Source organism: Calidris pugnax, unplaced genomic scaffold (genome assembly GCF_001431845.1).
Source record: "Calidris pugnax isolate Ruff unplaced genomic scaffold, ASM143184v1 scaffold297, whole genome shotgun sequence".
Lineage (NCBI taxonomy): Eukaryota > Metazoa > Chordata > Aves > Charadriiformes > Scolopacidae > Calidris > Calidris pugnax.
In genome coordinates this window covers 9,275-29,514 of record NW_015091013.1, presented here as the reverse complement: position 1 = coordinate 29,514, position 20,240 = coordinate 9,275, and the positions used below count along the sequence as shown (strand labels likewise).

Here is a 20,240-nt window from a genome sequence, read left to right as displayed (position 1 = left end):
CACTTGGCCTTGTTGAACCTCATCCCATTGGCCTTGGCCCATCAATCCAACCTGTCCAGATCCCTCATTCCTCTCTCCAACTTTGCTGTTTGTGGAGTCATCCAGGACAAAATTATCTTCGTATTTCCAAACCACAGGAAAAGCTGTTGTTTCTGGTGCCGGTGCAGCACCTGCCACAAAGGGGGTTTTGCCGGGGCCTGCCAGGCACTGCAGGAGCATAAATAATAAAATATATGCGTGTATATATATATATTTGTGTATATCAATTAATCTTATATTTCTGTCTGCCAGGTGAAATGGGCACCCCCATGGCTCAGGGGTGTTTGTTTGCCCTCCCAAATCGGGTGTTTTGGGGTCTGGACACGTCGCTGCCGGTTGGTGCTGGTGTGAGCCAGCCTGTGACCATTCCTGGGCCAGCGTGGGCTGTGGGTGCCTGTCCTCAGGGACCCATGTGGAGCTGAGAGCCCAGGGGAGATGGCGTGCACCCGGGGAGCGGAGCTGCAGCTCGGTGCCGGAGCACCCGCTGGAGACTTCCGAGCCCCCTCTGGTGCTGTGGGCGGTGTGTGAATTTGGCTTTTCTGCTCGGCGGTGGGTGTGAAGAGACTGTGAATTCTCATCAGCGCTTTCATTACCTTAATAAAATTACTTCGGGTCCGTTAAGTTCTTGTGCAGAAGAATAAGACATAATTGCATCTTTCGTTAGCTTCTCTCTTCCCCCACCACCACCACCCCGAGCCCCAGGAGAAGCCATCCCCTGTGACTCGCTTCTGTGGCCGTTTATGAAATCCGTGTTGACTACGGGATCTTCTCCAACAGCCTGGACGAGGTGAGGAGCTGGTAAACTCTGCTGGGCTGAGTTTCTGTCAGGGTGGTCCCTCTCCCTCCTTCATCCTTCAGCTTTGACAGACACAAAGGAGTTATTCAGAGCTATGGTCTCTTTGAAAAAGACTTTGTCAAAGCTTTTTCTTCTGGAGGAGACAAGTTCTTACCTAAGCCTCACCCACTCTACAGAAATAGCAGTGATAATAAACCCGAAATGAGGAGATTAAGAACTGGGATGTGTTGTACCCCCTGGGTGCTGTCCTCCAGGGTCTCCCAGTGTTACCCACCACCTCTGGCTCTCTCTGTTACCCTCGCTCTTATGTTGGAGACTCTGCTCAAAGTACTTTTAGCTTTGGGCGCTTGGGAGTTGTCCCTGGATGGTGGTGGTTTGGAATCAGCAGCAGTAGGTAGGCCAGATGTAGCACTGTCTGGGCTAATCCGAGTTCGTTTTGGTGCGTGTTTTGCTTTGAAACTCATATTTTTCTGCAGAGCATCTCCCATGCAAAGTGATAAATTGGGGATGGTCTTTCCCGGTCAGAGCTCAAAGTTACTGGTACCTTTGGATGGCTCATTGACACAGGAGATACAAGGACTGTAGAGATCAAGAGAAAATTGCCTGGAAGTTGATGTTGTTCTTGGAGCAGGTGGTTGGATTAATGGAGTAATTAATGGGTTAATCAGATCTTTAATTCTCCAAAGATCCCACTGATGGGAGACGGAGGCCATCCCTGCAGCCAGGTTTTGGGAGTGGTCCCAAAATATAAATAATATAAATGGAGTGGCACCTCCTAGCTGCAATATTGCTTCACTGTGGTGTCTGCTCAGCTTCTTGTTGCAGTATCTGCTGTGAGCTTTCTTAGGAATGTGGAAACTTCCTGATAGGGGTCATTTCTTTTCCTGGGGTGTCTGTAATGACTGGCTCCACCTTAAGATGGATCAAGGTGGATGTCGCACCCGCTAGTAACCAAAGTTGTTAGCAACATGGCTTGTGCTCAGCTGGAGGGAAAAGCTGCTGCCAAAGAGATCCTTAGATCCTTCCTTTGCTCTTCAGCCACTACCTGCCCCATATTGGGCAAAGATTCTGGATTCTGGGTACATGGATTTTGCAGAGAACGAGAGGGTAAGTACTTTGACAGAGCACATGCAGCATCTTGGTAGCAAAAATATAAGTGTGAAGGTCTGCAGCCCCTTCCTGGGTCGTGGAACCAGCTCTCTGCAAATGAAATCCTAGTTGCAAGAGGAAAACAACAGCTGAAAATTCCATCTGCAACCTCTTGGAAGCTCTGACAAACTGGAGATGCTGTGATCTTCCACCGGCCGGGGGGAGAGGAGGGCTCTGCTGTCCGGCACCGGCTGTGGGACCTGTTGTGTGTCTCCAGGTGCAGCTGCAGGACAGGAGTGAGAGGCTGTACAGGCTCGGAGACCTGCAGGAGAGGACAGGGAAGCTGGCTGGCTCCAAACCAGATTCATCAGCCAGAATGGGCCTCAGTGAAGAGGAAAAACTGAAGGTAAAAGAAATACTCGAGGAGTTGGAGAGAACTGAGCTGTGAAGCTGTGTGGGACCAGGAGATCCGCAGGGGAAAATCTGGTGGGAAATGTTGGGGCATCTTTGTAGGGGTGGATGTTGTGCTCACACTGCCCGGTGTGCTGGCCTCAGAATCAGTCCATGGCCTTTTATAATGTCCTTTCTCTCTCCCAGATTTCCAAAGAGCTCATTGATCTCCAGATCGAGACAAACAAAATGAAGGAGCGGTATGAGACGGAGAACTTCCAACTGAAAAATATGGTATCCAAAAGTGTTACGTGGAATTGCTTCAGCGCTGCCAATACCTTTATCCAGATCTGCAGCTCATTACACATCCCTCTTTGCTTCCCTTGGTGTATTCTCCTGGCTTTAGCTAGAGCAATTAATCCCCCTGACACCCCAGATACCATGAAACTCATGTGAAACTCATCCCTCTCTTAATTTATAGGGTATCGGAAACTGTTTGGCCAAATAAATGCCCTTTGATTGCTGCTGCAGCAGCCTAATTCTGCTGCCTCCCCTCTGCAGATCCTGGCCCTGGAGAACCGCGTGCAGGAGCTGGAGCTCTGCAGTCAGAGAGTCACTGGGGAGCGGGATGCCTTACGGGAACGCCTGCAGGCTCTGGAGACCAGTCGGAAGGAGCTGGCGGATGAGTACATCATTTTGAAAAGCAATTACCTGGCCCTAGGCAAAGAGCTGGACCAGGAGGTGAGACGGGCTGCAGTGTTCACCCTGATGTTCTCCACTCCATCTCTAAATCACCCGATCGGTTGGCTTTGGGATGTGTATCCACATCACGGCTGAGATGTCGATCAGCTGTGAGACAGCGTAGCTCGGGCATGGTTTTGTTTTCAGGGCCCAAAGATTTCATGCAATGTGGTCACCTTCGAGAAGGGCTTGCAGAACCTGCAGGGACAGTGCCGAGCCCACGCTGACCCCCCGTGTGGTGCTCTTCCAGGCACCCCGCTGCCGGGGTCCTTCTCTTTTCAGGTCCACCCTACATCCCCATCACTAGTGGTGGCGAGGAGGTCACCGTGGGGCTGGCCAGGGTGCACGTTGCAGGTCCCTCCTGCCTGCCAGCACGCTTTGTTTCCCTTTCCTTCTGCATGGCTGGCCCAGGCTGCGCGTGAACCCATTGTGGTCGCTCTCATTCCGTACGGTGGCGGGAAGGGGCCTGCAAGTTTTTGAGGTCAGCAAGTTTAGAGAAACACTGAATGTAAGCAACTTTCTGGTTGTTCCTTAAAATACCAGCAAATTTCCTGGTGGCTGTTAGCTTAGCGATTATTAACTCGAGGCTTTTGGAGCCAGATCTATGTATTTCTTTGGCAAGAATAGCTACTTCAATAGACCTCCCTCCCTTCCCTCCCTCTCCCCCCCTCCCACTTCTCCTTCTTTTTGAATTGAATCAGATGACTGACACCCTCCTGCCTCCCTCCCTCCCCCGGCAGATAGTTTAGCTGGTTCAGCCAAATGACCCGGTTTGCAGGGCTGTGGTGGGAAGATGTGGGGCTGGGAAACGCTGGGTTGGGCAGCGTCCAGTCTCTCTTCACGGTGAGCATCCCTCTGCAGAGCTCTGGTAGAGGAGGACAGGAGGTCACGATGGCCCCGTTGCAAATAAGTGAGGTAGTGACTCTTGCGAAGCCGTCATTTGTCTCCCGAAAAGTGCAGAAAATGGAAATTTCTTAGGAGGAGGCAAGCTCAGCTGCTGGCAGGGGTGTGAGCCCACCCCGGCGTCCTGCCCGAGCACGAGGCAGAGCGCGTGGGGCTGACTGGCAGCACGGCAACTCGCTGCCGAGCCTCGGCACCGCCGGGCTGCCGGGGAACAGCTCGGCCTTCCGCAATCCCTGTTGCTTCTTGGCCCCAAGAGGGTGCAATCTGTTAGTCGAAAAAACGAGATTTTCGGGTAGGGCTGACATCTCTAAGTGATGGCTTTAACGGGTTGGTGGTAATAACACCCTGTTTTCACATGGGTCCTGGAATCTTTCGGGGAGTGAAAGCGCATGGATGCAGTTACGTGCCTGGATAGCGTCAGACAATTAAGACATTGAGGTGCTGGAGCATGTCCAGAGGAGAGCCACCAAGCTGGTGAGGGGCCTGGAGAACAAGTCCTATGAGGAGAGGCTGAGGGAACTGGGCATGGTTAGTTTGGAGAAGAGGAGGCTGAGGGGAGACCTCATTGCCCTCTACAACTATAGTGTAATACTGAAGAATACTTTTGGAGAAGAGGAGGCTGAGGGGAGACCTCATTGCTCTCTACAACTACCTGAAAGGAGGTTGTAGAGAGACAGGTGTTGGCCTCTTCTCCCAAAGGACGAACGACAAGACCAGAGGAAATGGTCTGAAGCTGGGGCAGGGGAGATTTAGATTAGATATTAGAAAGAACTACTTTACTGAGAGAGTGGTCAGGCCCTGGAACAGCCTGCCCAGGGAGGTGGTGGAGTCACCATCCCTGGAGGGATTTAAGAAACGTGTAGACATGGCTCTTCAGGGCATGCTCTAGTGCCCAAGGTTATTGGTTTATGGTGAGGTGTTGAGTGTGGGGTTTAGTTGGTGGGTGCGGTGTTTTTGGTGGGCGTTTGGTGTGGTGTGTTTTGTGTTTGTTTGGTTTTTGGTTTTTTTTTTTGTTTGTTTGTTTTTTTTGTGGTTGGACTCGATGATCTCAGAGGTCCCTTCCAACCACTAAGATTCTGTGATTCTGTGATAGCGTCCTGAAGAAGCAGTGGAGCAGGGTCCAGAAGCCAAAGGTGAATTCCTTGGTTGTAACTCGTAGGCTGAGAGGATTCTACCCCAGTTTCTTGGCTCCCACTACCAAATACCCCTGCCTGAAGCAAAAGAGGCTCCAACTTGGCAGGCTGGGCCTTGTCACGGCGTGGGCCTCTTGCTCATTATTTTCCCAGCGCGGACTTTCCCAAAGGAAATGGGAAAAGCAGCCTGCGGTTCTGCGCCCCCCCCCCCCCCCCCCCCCCCCCCTCCCCTTCCCTGGCGCTCTTCTGGGGGAGACAATGAACCTTTTACACATTCCCAATTACAAGTGCTACTTGTGACCTTGCCAATATGTTGTCATGGCTGCTTGGCGCAGGAGCAGCCCCGCCAGCTTCATTCAGGGTCCCCCTCCTTACGGGAAGGGTTTCCAGCCTCTGAATGGCGGCGGCCCCCATTGTAGGGCGCCATTCACACATCGCCCCGCGTCTGTCCCGGGCGAAGGAGCTGCCCTCGCCTCTCCCCCGGGGGGAAGAGCCTTCCAGAAGATGCCAGCCAGGCACTTTGTGCCTGTTTTCTAACTCGCCGTAAATTCTTCCTTTTCAAGGCTCTGACCTTTTCTCAACTCTCCGTTTCCTCCTCCCCTTTTGTTCGGCGGCCGCGGCGGCCGCTACAAAGCGAGGAGGGAACCCAAATGGCTGCGAACCCCTTCCATGCTGGGGTTTTCCTGGGAGCCAGGCCAGGCTTGGGAGGACAGGGAAGGCAGCGAAGCCCACGGCAAACCCGGGACTGCCTCTTTCTTTGGCTAAACTGGTACTTCTGGGCCTGCGTGACCCCCTCTGATCAAATTGTCAGGGCTGACAGCTGCAGATGGATCCTTTTCGGTTGGAGAACAAGCAGCCTGTCTCTGCGTAGCTGTCAGTTTTCACAGCTGTATATCTCACCTCTTTGTCAGCCTCTTTTCTCCTCTCCTCTCTCCCTCAGCCCACCCTGTGCTATCTTTTGATAAGCTATTCTCTCCACGGATGACTCAGATGACCTCTGCCTCCCATCCTCCCGATTCACTGCCATGGTAACAATTACTCAAGCTTGTCCCCAGTCATAAACCCCATCAAAGCTTTGTTATCTACATAGAAACCCTCCCGTGAGACATGAATTCCCCCAGTGTTCCTTCCAGATCACCTGTAACAGAGCCTTTCTCATTCAGATCCTCTTTATCTTTTGGAAATGTGTCACTTCGCACCAGCCCCGCGCTTTGAATCTCTCGGCTGCCTACACGCTGCTGTGGGCTGGCTGCTGCTGGAGGGATGCCTTCCAACAAAACTGGGATTAGCTGGGTGGCGTCAGCCTGGATGGATGGAGCTTTGGTCCTTCTCTTCTGTTACGGCGCTCTCCTAAGCCGTTGTGTGGGCAAAGACATGCCTGGAGTGCTGGGAAGCCGTGGGGAGGGTACAGGGTGAGAGGGAGGAGGGAGGCTGGAGGTCAGGACACAGAGGTGGTGGCCCAGGGGTCTGTATGTGAATGCAAGAGCAAGCTGGGCAGAAGAATTATGGTTACTGTTGAATAATCCCAATGCCTGGCGATGATGCTTACCCTGCATTTCCATGAGAATCACTGATATCTCTGTACATATGAGAGAAAACTAAAAATAAAGCTTGTTTTCAGGAGGGGATGTGAGTGTCGGCTTCGTGTACGCACCAAGAGCAGCGAGTGTGTGCCAGACAGAGTGTGTGGAGCCGGAGAGGCAGGATTCCCAAAGCTCTTTCCTTCTTGTTTGACCTGGCAGGTCGTGAAGAACGAAGAGCTCAGCCAAGAGCTGCTCAACCTGGCCAATGCCAGGAGCAACCGTGGCCCCACCGTGGCTGATGGATCCTCTGCCCAGCTGGAAAGAGTGCAAGCAACGGCGCGTCGTCCCTCAGCTCGGGGAGGAAAGGTAAGGACCTTTCTGCCCCGTCACGAGCTCCTTGGAGAACAGGGATCCAACAGGCATCTTCTTCTGTCTCTTACTAAAACCAGCCAGAAGATGTAGTCGCCTCTGAACACGAGCGGCAAAAGCTGGAGAGAAACGTGAGTGTGTGTGGGTCTGCTCCTGGATCCTTGGGGAAGGAGAAGGGGGAATTTATTCCGAGTGTGGCTGGCACCTCCTGGTGCTCACTTGAATTTTATGGATAAGCTGCCTTGACTTACTTTAAACTTTGTTTAAGCTGGGCTGTTGAAGAAAATGAGACTAGAATAACTCTAGCTCTTGTGCAGGCAAAAGCTGAGAGGGCTTTCCCTCCATCCGTGGCCCTGGATGAACAGAGGCAGGAGTTTCAAAGCCAACAAGTGCAGAGGACACGTGCTTATTTTCTTTTTACTTGAGAGAGGTGGGGGTGATAAAGCAGCTGAAACTGAGAGCACGGAGCTGCTTCCTGCCTCCTTCCCATTGCACCCTGTGCGACACCAGCTTGGGCTCCACCACCAGCTCCCACTGGGAATCTACCTCTTGGAGATCCCTCGGGGGAACAACACTTGTGCACTTCCATGTGCCCTGTTGTCTCCAGAGCACACACCGCTCCTGGTGTGGTCACTCCCAGCTGAAACCTGTCCTTGCCCCAGTATGTCACTGCTCAGCTGGACTTGTGCTCAGCTCCTCACGAGTCCCTCTACTTAGCTCAGCCCTCATCTTCCTCTTCGTTTGTCCCTCAGTTGCTTGGAAACCAGGATCACATAAAAGTGGAGCTTGAAAAATTGAAGAAAACCTACGATTCGCAGCAGCAGAAGCTGGAAGAGAGAGTGTGAGTGCTTGAGGGCACGTCCCTCTGTTTGGCTGGGCATTTACGGAGCAGCAGAAGGTGATGCCTGGGCACAGGAGAGGAGGCAGCCTGCCTTTGGTGGGGTACAGGCTGGGAAATGACGGTTCACCCTTGGAAGAAGTGAGGCCTGGAAGCTGAACCTGGTGTTTTCAAAGTTCTTAAGAGGTTTAGGTGGTTGCTTGGAAGTGGGTGGTGTTTAGGTACCTGATTGGCCTATGCACCTCTGAAAATCCACCTTCAGTGACACACAAGGTCAACGTGTGAGAGTCCAGAGTTGAATCCAGCCCTAGCCCTTACCCCCACAGCAGTTCTCCCATCCACAGGCTGGGATGGGGTCGGTGTCCGGGGTAGGGGCTGTCACATCAGGGGTGCTGGAGAACTAGACCCCCTGAATGGGGAGGATGTTCACCTTTGGCTGTGAGAGCTCTGTGGGCACACAGCTGATGTGGGCTGGCATCCCGTGGTGATTTCCTTCTCCAAGCTGGCTGTATTGGACCTCCAGAGAAGTTTGGGGGATTAAAATAACCACACCTTCTTCCTGTGTGCCCAGGGTGGCGATGGGGAAGGAGCTGCAGGAGGCGATGGGAGCGATCGGGGACACCCAGCGCAGGCTGGCGGAGCAGTCGGCGGTAAGGGCATGCTGCCTTCCAGCCCCCAGGGCTGCCCCTGCTCCTCCTGGGGGCCACGTGCTCCTCCTGGGAGCTGGCAGGGGATGGGTGTCTCGTACTGAGGTGCTCTGACACGTCTCTCCCTCTCCAGGGAGTTTATCCCTGCGCACTTTCCCTCCCCAGGGGTGCGATGCACGTGGTGGAAGGTGCTGCTTTGCCACAGGTGGTGGGAGGAATTTTATTCACTGCTATTTAGAAAGGGTTGGTGAAATCACCGGGCGGGGGGAATTGCGAGTGACAGAAGGTAGCAGGGGAATAGAGTCTATAAACAGGCTCCTGTGAAAACCCAGGACCTTCCCAGCTCTCCTGAAGCTGGAAATGAAGTCTCCCATCTCTTACGGAGCTTCTTAGTGTCCCCTCGCTTGACCAGAGGATGAAGGCAGCAGCCCGTGTGCTTGTTGTGCCCAGGTTCTGCTCACCTCCCAGAGCCAGCTCCAAGAGGTGGAGGCAGAGAATTCCCAGCTGCAGCTCCGGCTGAAGCAGCTGAACGAGGAATATCGCTCCCGGCTCGCCCAGTACATCAAGGACGTGGCGGTGGGTACCCCCAGCCCCAGGGGCTCTCCTCAACTGGGGAGGTCTCTCCATACTGGGTGTCTACTTCTTGCAGGCTGCTGTTTCCCCTCCTTGCTGGGCTGCTGAGCGGAGCAGGCAGTGGGGCTCGGGAAGCCCTCTCTGCCCTTGGCTTGGCCTTGGGGAGGAGATGCCACCCCCCACCTCCTCGCCCAGATTTCCCTTATGGCCACACAAAACGGGTCTGCAAGTTTCTGCTGGGACACTTTTCTTGGTCAGATTACTTGGGTTGAAAGATCCTCTTATTTACAATGGCTGCCCTCCAGTTGGCTTCTAATCCCCATTGCCCTGACAACGTCCCTCAGCAGGCCAGGCCATGCCACTTCTGGCTTTGTCACCGCCTCCATGGTGACTCTGCTGCCGTCCCCAGGGAGCTCTGCCAGCCTCCGTGGTCTGCCCCAGAGCCGTGTAACACCAAGGCCTGGGACCCACACTGGGAACAAGCCCCTTTGACACAGAGCAGGGACCCCAGAGTGTGGTGAGGACTCACAAGGTGGGTGTTTGGGGCAGATTCAGGCATGGATACCTGGTTGTATGGAGCAGCCAGACTGGGAAGGAATCTTTCTCCCCCTCTAGGTAGCAGTGAGCAGGTCTTGGCAAGAGCTTCTGTGCCAGGAGAAGGCTGGTACCAAAGAACACGGTGGTGGGGATGGATCAGGAGACCAAGCAAAGCCATTTTTATTATTAAGAATAGTTTAATTTCTAACAGAACAGTCTTGAAGCATCTCCTGTCCAGCAGAGAGAGTGGGGCAGGGTGGAAAGAAGACTAGAGACGGTAACTCCCATCACCAACTCGTGTTTCCCTAGGTGGGTCATGGATGCAGTACAGATGCCTTCTCTGTCTTGCAGGCCACGATGGAAGTTAATTAGTCATCCCTCCTCTGAGAAAATGGAAGATATGCCCTATTCTCTCTGCTGTTTGCACAAATATGCCTGGACCTCTGTGGGAAATGGGTTACGTGCCTTAGGGAACGACCTGATCACCTCCATGTCTTTGTCTGTTTTAAAGGACTACATGGACAGCAAAACCAGCAAAGCCCCAGCTGATCACGCTCCCATGAAACGTTTCGTGGACAACATGCTGAAGGACATCAGGGCTTCCTACAAGTCTCGGGAAGAGCAGCTAGCTGGAGCAGCCCGTGGCTACAAGAAACGGATGAAGAACTTGGTCAAGAAGCACGAGAACCTGCTGATTGCTTATGGGTAGGTCCAAGCCGGGACCTGGGCTACCTCTGTCCCTTCAGCTTATCACTAAGGTCCAACTGGAATTGCCCCATAGCACCCAGTTCCTTTGATGAGGGAGGCAAATGGGGCTTCTAGGTGGAGCAGAGGATCTGGAGTGCATGTTTATCTCCTTGCTTGTGACAAGGCAAGAGGAAGGCATCTCCAGCTACACATCAAGGTGCTCTGGACACCCTGCTTGGCACATACCTTTCTCCTGTGTAAAATTTAGGGTGAGAAATTGAATTCCATGTTGGATGGTGTGGAAATGCAGAGGTACCACAAATAACTCCTGCCTCCCAGCCCGTCTCTGCAGCGTTCTCAGCTCTGCTCTGCAGCTCTCAGCAGCTTGGGCTGTGGGAAGCAGCAGAAATTCTTGTGGCACCAAAGCCACAAATAGCTCGAGGACAAGCTCCTCTCAGAAACACTCCCAGGAATATTGTGCACGCTGCTGGGCTCTCCCACTTATCCTTGGCGGGTGGACTGGCTCTCGGTGGCCAGAAGCCAGCAGATCCCAAGCCAATGGTTCCTCTGTCGGCAGCAGAAGTGCTCAGTGTTGTCACCTACCCAAAGCTACCAGGGACTAACCCCTCTGGCACCTTACAGGCTCCAGAGAGAGCAGATCCGCTCCTCGGGCAGCAGCACTATGGACTGTGGCCCTGCTGAGCTCCACTTCTCCATCACGGACCCGGAGCTGCTGACAAACACAACCCGGGAGCTCAACCGGCTGCGGGAGGAGAAAGCAAAACTGGAGATGCAGCTCCATCAACTGCAGAAGGTGGTGGCTGGGACTGCTGGTTTTCTGCCGGGGCAGAACTTTGGGGTGGTGGGGAGAGTCTCAAAAGAGCCAGATTCAGCCCCGTCCTTAGGCATTCCCTGGGGGTTTGCCATGTCAACCTGCTCGCTCTCTCATTTTGGGAAGAGATGGGGTGTCCAAGCAAGTCCAAGTTGCTTCGACCCCGTTGTGTAGGAGTGAGTTACAGTGAGATCCAGGAGGCTGAGCAGCCCCACGGATTGGGGTCAGGGAGCTCTGGGAGGGCTGAGGAGCAGCAGGTGCCGTGGGAGAGCTGCCAGGGCAGCAGGGTCACTCACTGCTGGAAAATGGGCTGAGTCAGGGAAGACAGGATGGGGTTTTCTGCTCTTAAATGCCTTTGCCTCAGCGTGAAGAGCTAACTGGGCAGGAGACCGCAGCCAGAAACACACCAGTCAGCTCCACTGGGCAGAGACCTGCATGAGATAGATACGTTTATTTAAAAATTAAAAGGATGAGGGACCTAAACCTTAAGATTGTGCCACACATCACTCCCTTGCCAGGGCACGGGTGGCTCATAGTGTGCTGGGACACCTTGTGCTGCTGCCAAGGACTGGGGTGAGGCCACAATGGTGTAATGCTTACAGGAAAACTGTTCTTCCTTTGCCTCCAGAAAAGACCGAAAGAAACCTCTGCCTTTCCGCTGTCTCCTGAGCAGTAAGTGCTGATTGTTTCTCGGGATATTTGTAATTCCGAATTCCTCTTGCTGTGTGTGGATGGAGGAGTCTTTTCTGCTTTACTTGGGAGACGGTAATAAATAGGGAGAAAGCGAGCTGAGAGGGACTCATCTGAGAAGAAAAGCCAGCTGTCGTCTCAGCGCAGCCTTCCCTGGGGTGAAATGAGTTGGTCATTTGGGCCTTGATCCAAGAAAGCTCTTAAGCACATGTTTGATTTAATCATGTTTGTAGTCCCGCTGATCTCTTTAGAAGCTGAAGTTAAGCATACGCCCGAGTGCTCCGGTGGATCACAACCTGAGAAAGGCAGATGAAACACCACCAGTTTGGGGATGGTCTTGTTTCTCCTCCCTCCCAACACAGAAGCTGGGCTGGAACCCTTAGGTGACCCTGTACTGGTACCTCCCTGGCTTCCTAAAATGCCCTTTATTCTCCTCCCTCCCAACACAGAAGCTGGGCTGGAACCCTTAGGTGACCCTGTACTGGTACCTCCCAGGCTTTCTAAAATGCCCTTTATTTGCTCCTTTTTGATGGGCCTCTTCCCCCCGTTCCATAATTCTGTTGAAACTCTACCAACTAGAGCTGTGGAGAGGTGGGACAAAGTGAGAAGAAATCTGAGCTGGGATTTTTCAGCCTTTTAAAATGTGGTAGCCTAGAAAACACTTTGGGTATTTCACTGACTGGGTGCCAGTACTGAGGAGCTGGTCAGTGCCCGAGCCACTGGGCTCTGGAGGAGTGTCTTAGAGAAGAGCCTGAGCCTTAACCAGGCTCTGCCGTGCTGAAAAATAGTCACAGCCCTGGAAGAGATGCAGGAATTGCGGCAGATTTGCCAAAGGAACAAGACAAAGAAGTACCAGAACCTGCATTTTAGTGATGCACCTTGGTAAGGCTTTTATAGCTGCCAAGAGACTCCAAACGCTTGTTTTCCGGGTGCTGATAGGTCTTACCCACACCACGACCTTGTTCCTCCAGCTGGAGACACGAAGCCTGGTGTCACCGCAGCCCTTCGGCCTTAATTACTGCTGCTCCTCCTCTTCATCAGCCGCGCGGCTTCACGGTTTATTGTTCCCTTTGCCTCTGCTCCCACCAAATCTCCGCCGCGGTTCCCCATGCACCCGGCCCGGGAGGGTGCAGCCAGCAGAGGGATCTCTGGCAGTCGCAGCTCTGGAGCACAATGCATTCCTCCCTTCCTGCAACCCAAATTCCTCCCCCCAGCATCAGATGTGACCTGTATTTCACTTATTCAGACTGGGACAGAATGGGAAGCCCTATCCCACGGCTGGGCAGCGCAGACACCTCACCTATTGCGACCAGAACGGGTGGGTTTGTGCTCCAGAACATGAAAAGCTCCAGCATTTGGCATCCATCGCTCTCTTTTTTTTTTTTCCCCATCAAATTCGGTCCTGCAGTGTCAGGTTCAGGGCTCTTGTGATAAATGATTTTTCCTCAAACAGGATTCCAATTAGAGTTTACAATTTATTAAACGAGTAAAGACAAGCAAACAGCGCTGGGTGCACCGGGAGTCTCCGCTCAACCAAGGCACACACGTGCAAGTCCCGTTTTTGGGTTTATATCGCTTCTCCTAATACATATTCATACAAAGGTTGGCCTATGCTAATGATAGGTGTGTCTTCTTTGGCGCATGCCCTCCTCACCTTCTGGAATCTTCTATGTGTTTTCCTTGGCTGGCCCCCAGGATGACCCCCGACTCCAGGCGTGCGCCCCACAGACCCCTCCCGCTCAGCACCACGCGGCCAGTAACAAAAAAAATGGTTTCCTTAGGGGTTCTTACAAGAAACAGAAACTACATCCATACAATCCCACTTCTCCCAAACCCATGGTCATACAAGGACAAACAGAACAGTTAAAGATATTAACACCAATCAGATGAACACATTTCACAGCTCTTTTCTGCACGGAGTCCTCCGACGCGTGAGTGGTGATGGAACAAACCCAGCCCTCGCAGAGGGGAGCCCCAGGTTGGCAAAAAGGGCTGTGACTCTCGTGCCCGGGCACAGGGATGGGCACTGCGTGCCCTGAAGAAGCCGAGGGCATTGGGAGAGAGGGCATTGGGAGAGAAAAGGTTCAGAGAGATGGGGTTTATGGTCTGATGGACACGAGTTGTGTCCAGAGCTCTGCGACCTGCTGGATTTGAACGTCTGGGTATGATCAAAATCTGCTTTTCTCTCCCAGGAGGCTGGATGAGGAGGGCTGGGAGGAGGTCAGGAAGCATCTCCGGGAGATCGCACGCACCACCCAGGTAAAGGTTGGGAACAGCCCGTCTGGAAAAAAGCTTATCCCTTACCCACATGTCAAAGATGTGCTGCCTCAGGTTGCCAACACGCTGCTCCAGGCTGGAGCAGGGAAGCTTGCCACGGAGCCTTGCTGTGCCTTTGGCCTCAGCCCATCAAGTGACGCCAGCAGGTCCCCAGCAGGTCACATATCAGGGCTGTCCTTTCCCTGCTGCTAAAAGAAGGAGAACAGCCCTTACCAGCCCGTCGCTGGACTGTGTTGCTCCTTCCCTTGTTTCAGCACAAGCATTTGGGCATCTCTACAACAAACTGGGGCTATATTCACAGAATCACAGAATGCTATGGGGTTGGAAGGGACCTCTGGAGATCATCCAGTCCAACCCCCTGCCAGAGCAGGGCCACCCAGAGCAGGTCCCACAGGAACGTGTCCAGGTGGGTTTGAATGTCTCCAGAGAAGGAGACTCCACCACCTCCCTGGGCAAAATCTTCCAGGGCTCTGCCACCCTCACAGCAAAGAAGTTCCTCCTCATGTTGAGATGGAACTTCCTATCTTCAAATTTTTGCCTCTTTTACCTCTTGTCCCTGGGCACCACTGAAAAAAGCCTGGCCCCATCCTCCTGACACCCACCCTTTAAGTATTTATAGGTTTTGATCAGGTCCCCCTCAGTCTGCGCTTCTCCAGACTAAACAGACCCAAGTCCCTCAGCCTTTCCTCACCAGATAGATGTTCTACTCCCCTCATCATCTTTGTAGCCCTCTGCTGTCCCCTCTCCAGCAGTTCCCTGTCCTTCTGGAACTGGGGAGCCCAGAACTGTGCCCAGTGCTCCAGATGGGGCCTCCCCAGGGCAGAGCAGAGGGGCAGGATGACCTCCCTCCACCTGCTGGACACTGTTCAATGACCTCCCTCCACCTGCTGGCCACGCTCTGTTTGATCTGGTTCAGGTCTAGTTTGAGTCTGAATCAGTTTCCCAGTTTGGTTTCCCCTGAGTGCAAGGATATTTACACTGCACTTGGGAATGGGGTGGCCCAGAGTGAGGAGAAAAGCTCTCTCCATCCTCAACTCCGCTCTGCAGCACCCATGGAACTGGTGATGCTCGCAGGGAGCGGGCTGGCTGAGGTGGGGTTTGCTGTCCCAGCGGTGGCAGCAGTGGGGACAGTGGCCCCACAGTGACCTGAGGAAGTGCTCCCCCCTTTCTCTGCTCACGTAGAGCTAAACACCTAAATTGTGTGTATCTTTGTGGCCAGAAGAAGGGAGATGCCACAGCTGAGAGGCCAGAGTGCATCAGTTTCCCAGTTTGGTTTCCCCTGAGTGCAAGGATATTTACACTGCACTTGGGAATGGGGTGGCCCAGAGTGAGGAGAAAAGCTCTCTCCATCCTCAACTCCGCTCTGCAGCACCCATGGAACTGGTGATGCTCGCAGGGAGCGGGCTGGCTGAGGTGGGGTTTGCTGTCCCAGCAGTGGGGACAGCGGCCCCACAGTGACCTGAGGAAGTGCTCCCCCCTTTCTCTGCTCACATAGAGCTAAACACCTAAATTGTGTGTATCTTTGGGGCCAGAAGAAGGGAGATGCCACGGCTGAGAGGCTGGAGTACGGCACTGGGAGCAGATCCTGCTCCTGGCTCTGCTGGGCATCTCGGTGGTGAGCTTGGTCAAACACTTCAGATCTCCCTGGTGACACAGGGACTGTGCCCTTAACTTGGGTAAGATGATGATCTACTGCCCAGAGACTGAAAAAAAATTTATTATTTTTGATGATGATCTACTGCCCAGAGACTGAAAAAGAATTTATTTTCTTTTTTAATCTAAAAGGAAAATCATTTCCCTTTGCAACAAACCACCAGCGGAAAGGTGTGAAAGCTCTCTGTGTCCGAGTGCCAGATCTAGTCACCGCTTGGCCAGCTGTCTGTGAAGCCTCTAGGGCAGTTAACGATGGCCTGGCAGGCAGGGGTGGCCCTGTCCTGGGGTGGCCCTGTCCCCCATTCCTGCAGAACGATGTCCTAATGTCACCAGGCTCCTTTCCCTGAGCACATCAGTTCTTGGTTGCCTCCCTAGCCTAATGCCAAGTGGTGCCGGAGCTGAGTGATGGGGAAGCGCTCGGTCTCCCCTGGCAGAGAGGGACTGAGCAACTTCACTCCCATCTCCCTGTTTTCTCCATGTTTTCTTGCCCCTCCAGGAGGATTTGGAGCAGGAGAGGAGCCGGCTGCTGGCTCGGGCGGTGGTGGCAGAGGAGCAGGTGTCGGAGCTGCAGGAGTACATCGACAAGCATCTCGCGAGGTGAGAGATGGGAGCATCCCCCTTCACTGTGCTCTCTGCTCCCTGCTCCCAGTTCATCTCCCAGGCTAATTGCTGGTGACAGGGCCAGGTTGGCCGTGCCATCAGGTCCTGACCTCGCCGCTGCCTTCCCACGGTGCTGCCGGCACGGCTGGTGTCCCCGCGGCACCTCCAGCTGTGTGGGCAGCTGCCACCAGCCCTCCCTCCTTCCCTGTGTGCTCACCCATCCTTTGGAAGGAGCTAAGAGAGGGATTGGTGCCTAAAATCTAATGCCCTGATCTATGGTCCTCTCTCCTTGGCTCATCCACGCCCCGAAGCTCGGGCAAGGAATGGCAAGAAGAAGCAGGGCACAACTGCCAGAGTGAGGGTCCAACTGCCATAACACCCCAGGCCCCTCGGCTGTGAATTTGGGTCAGACTCACAGGGTTGTTGCTGGTATCGGTACCTGGCAGAGCCCACAAACACCTTTTAGGTTGGAGAAGAGCAAACTGAGAGGGGATCTCAATGCTGAGATCATCTAAAGGGTGGGTGGCAAGAGGATGGGGTCACGCTATTCTCAGTGGTGCCCAGGGACAGGACAAGAGGGAACGGGCACAAACTGGGACAGGGGAAATTCAATCCCGATGTGAGGAGGAACTTCTTCCCTGTGAGGGTGGCAGAGCCCTGGCAGAGGCTGCCCAGGGAGGTGGTGGAGTCTCCTTCTCTGGAGACATTCAAACCCCACCTGGGCACGTTCCTGTGGGACCTGCTCTGGGTGACCCTGCTCTGGCAGGGGGTTGGACTGGATGATCTCCAGAGGTCCTTTCCAACCCCGTATCACTCTGGGATTCTGTGATTCCTCGGGAAAAGGCTGTGGTTTTCTATCTGCTGGGGCTCAGACCCCAGCGTGGCTCAGCCAGAGGGCTGGCTGCTCCCCGTGAACCGACACCGCCTGTCCCCACCGTGCAGTGAACACAAGGCAAAGTGCACCTTCATGGTTATCACTCCCGTGATCGTGACCACACGGGCCACCACGGGGCTGCTTCCCCCTTGGCAGGTACAAGCAGGAGATCCTCCGGCTGAGGAAACGCGCCGACAGCGAGGTCCCACGTGTGCTGAGTGCTGGGGCAGCCGACACTCCCTCCCCACCCAGAGCCAGGAGGACCATCAGCCACCAGCCCTAGCTCTCCACCCCGGCTCTGAGAAGCTGCCCCATGGTAGGAAAGAGCAGGATTTAAAAGGAGGGAGCTTTCTGTTGCGTGGGCTGGCCGGGGCGAGCATCCTTCCCCAGCTGGGAGGCACAGCGAGGGAAACCACGTGGGTGTTCTCGGGCTCAAATTAACAGGAACTAAAACGGGACGAGACAACTGCGCCTCGTCTCTCCTCTGACCCCTGAGCTGGAGGAATTCTGCTGGTCCCCGAGCACATCACGCCTCGGGACACGGGGTCAGGTTCCCAGGCAGCTTTTTGCTGTGAAGGGAAGCCAGAGGGACAGGTTCTAACTCCAGGTCCAAGGGCTCGCTCTGCTCCTGCCTCCCAGCTTCGGAGAGATAAGGCCAGGGCTGGTTCAAGCCAGACTTTGCTCCAAGGGGATGAACTGTTCTTTTATGGTGGGAAAACCTTTTTTTTTTTCACTATATTTGAGTGGAAAAGGGAATGTTCTATGAGGTGAGCAGGGCCAAACTGGATCTTTCAGCGGGAGGTGAACTGGACAAGCTCCCTCCTGGGGAGGGCTGGATATTAGGAAAAATTTTTTCACCGAAAGGGTTCTCAGCCATTGGAATGGGCTGCCCAGGGAGGTGGTTGAGGCCCCATCCCTGGAGGTGTTCAAAAGCCGGGTTGATGTAGTGCTGGGAGGTCTGGTTTAGTGATGATGCTCCTTGTTTGTTGTGTGGGTGTCTATTTTTGTCAGTGAGGTTGACGGTTGGGCACGATGATCTTTAAGGTCCCTTCCAACCTAGAAGATTCTGTGATTCTGTGATTCCTGAGCTGCCTTCAAAGGGAGCAAAAACCCAAGGCCGGGAGTGGTGGCTCCTCGGGCTCCAGGAGCACCCCGTGGCTCAAAGGCAAAGCAAAAATCTCAAGGGAAGAAGCGTCCAAATGTTTATTTTTGGAAAATTAACTAAAAATAAAGTAACAAACGTAGCTGAAGAGGCACTGGAGATTTGAGCCCTTAAATCTCGTGAGAATTCCAGGATTTCTAGGTGGGATTTTCCCCTCCTTTTCTTCCCCCAAACTGCCTGCTCCTCGGAAGAGGGAGGAGGGACCACCACTCTGCATGTCCCCCGGGAGAAAACGCCTGGCCAAGCAGCCTTCTCGCTGCCGTCCCGAGCTGGAGAGGCTCTGACCCTCTACCCAAGCTGACCCTTAATGACGGGGCTTAACGAGGCTGCCGTTAGACGGGGCTTCCCTCTGCGCTGCTCGTCGCACCTCCTTCATGTCGTAGGCCCAGACCTGCTCCAGGCCCTGCCCGAGGGTGCTGCTGGGGGGCCAGGAGGGGAAAGGGAAGCGTCCAGCCACCACCCGAGCTTCGTCGGGGAGTTCTGCCAGGAGCTTGGCAGCTAAAGGAGGTTTCTGGGGAGAGAGAGAGAGACAGCCACGGTGGGGTGGCCTTAGGGAAGGCCACAGTGGCAGTGCCACCAGGGACCCACAGGGGAGCTTCTCAGCATGGCCCAAGGTCCTTCCAAAACACAGGGCTGGCGCTTGCCCTGTGCGTGGGTGGGACTAGCACCAAGCAACAAGTGATAGGACAAGAGGAAATGGCCTCAAGTCGCACCAGGGGAGGTTTAGAATGGATATTAGGATAAACCACCAGGGGAGGTTTAGGATGGATATCAGGATAAACTTCTTCACTGAAAGGGTTATCAAGCCTTGGAAGAGGCTGCCCGGGGACGTGGTGGAGTTGCCATCCTTGGAGGTACTTAATGAGAGGCTGCCCAGGGACGTGGTGGAGTCGCCATCCCTGGAGGTATTTAAACAACACGTAGACGTGGGGCTGAGGGACACGGGTTAGTGGTGGGTTTGGCAGCATTATTTTTATGGCTGGACTCGATTTTTTAAGCATCTTTTCCAACCTAAATGATTCTACGACTCTGCGAATAGGAGTGGTGCTCAGCACCAAACCGCTCGCTCGCAGCAATGCCCCCTTGGCCTTATTTTTTAAAGGGTCTTTGCCACTGTCCCAGATTGTCTCTTTTTTTTTCTACCAAAACCTTCCCTGGAGCTCGCTCCGAGCCAGGCGGGGTGCGAGGGACCGACTTACCACGCTGGGGGCCAGGAACACGATCACATTGGAGCAATCAGAAAGATTCACCTTAAAAGAGAAGGAAAAGGGGAATGAAAGGAGCAACAGGCAGCGGGGGAGCCGGGGGGAGGAGCCATCCCAGTGGCCCAACACCTTGCGGGCGATCTTCTGAACCTTGGAGGAACCAAAAATGCCCCACAACGTGTGGGACGAGGAGGTGCTGGTGTGACCAGGAGCTGGGGGTGAAAGCAGAGCCTCTTGCAAAACATCTGCCTCCAGCATCGTCCCAGAACCACGTTCCCTGCTGGTTTTTCTCCCGTCAGGATGCTGGGACCTGACACCAGCTTTAGCAGCAGGTCCCTGAAGGCCACCCTGTGTCAGCAGCACCTCAGACCTGTGGTGGTGTGCTCTCCCTGGTTTGCCCCCCCCTCTCCCTCTCGGCTCCTGCCCGGCCTTGGCCACCACGGCCACCACAACAGCAGCTGTGACAACTTGCACCCGGTCTCTGGGGGATGGCTGGCAGCAGAGTCAAAATACTGTCTGGAGTGGGGACCTAGAAATGTTGTTGCCATGAAAATATGACTATAGGTCAATTATCTTACTGTATAAATAGTGGACAGCCCCAGAGCCCCTTTGAGCTCTCCTGTATGGCAGTGGGCTGCACGCCAGGATCTCCCCTTTGGTGAGGATGCTCACTGAAGGTTCT

The 20,240-nt window shown here is 54.0% G+C and overlaps 2 protein-coding genes across 2 annotated transcripts in view; one reads left to right on the top strand and one right to left on the bottom strand.

Moving 5' to 3' along the window:
• Positions 1 to 1,816: 1,816 nt before the first annotated feature.
• On the top strand, positions 1,817 to 17,474 carry CCDC78 (coiled-coil domain containing 78). The gene is made up of 14 exons (XM_014955663.1): positions 1,817 to 1,942; positions 2,202 to 2,330; positions 2,522 to 2,608; positions 2,876 to 3,055; positions 6,834 to 6,980; positions 7,736 to 7,824; positions 8,393 to 8,471; positions 8,919 to 9,044; positions 10,090 to 10,283; positions 10,908 to 11,079; positions 11,726 to 11,769; positions 13,980 to 14,046; positions 16,214 to 16,314; positions 17,348 to 17,474. The coding sequence occupies exons 1-14, from the start codon at positions 1,919 to 1,921 to the stop codon at positions 17,472 to 17,474; spliced, it is 1,566 nt and encodes a 521-aa protein (XP_014811149.1). The 5' UTR covers positions 1,817 to 1,918.
• Positions 17,475 to 18,379: 905 nt separating this feature from the next.
• LOC106895977 (protein FAM173A-like) overlaps positions 18,380 to 20,240 on the bottom strand; it is a 3,427-nt gene continuing 1,566 nt past the window's right edge. The window contains exons 3-4 of the mRNA XM_014955662.1: positions 19,553 to 19,603; positions 18,380 to 18,864 (exon numbers count right to left, since the gene is read on the bottom strand). Of these exons, the coding sequence (XP_014811148.1) occupies positions 18,658 to 18,864; positions 19,553 to 19,603 (258 nt within the window). The 3' untranslated portion in view covers positions 18,380 to 18,657. The remainder of the gene's footprint in view (positions 18,865 to 19,552; positions 19,604 to 20,240) is intronic.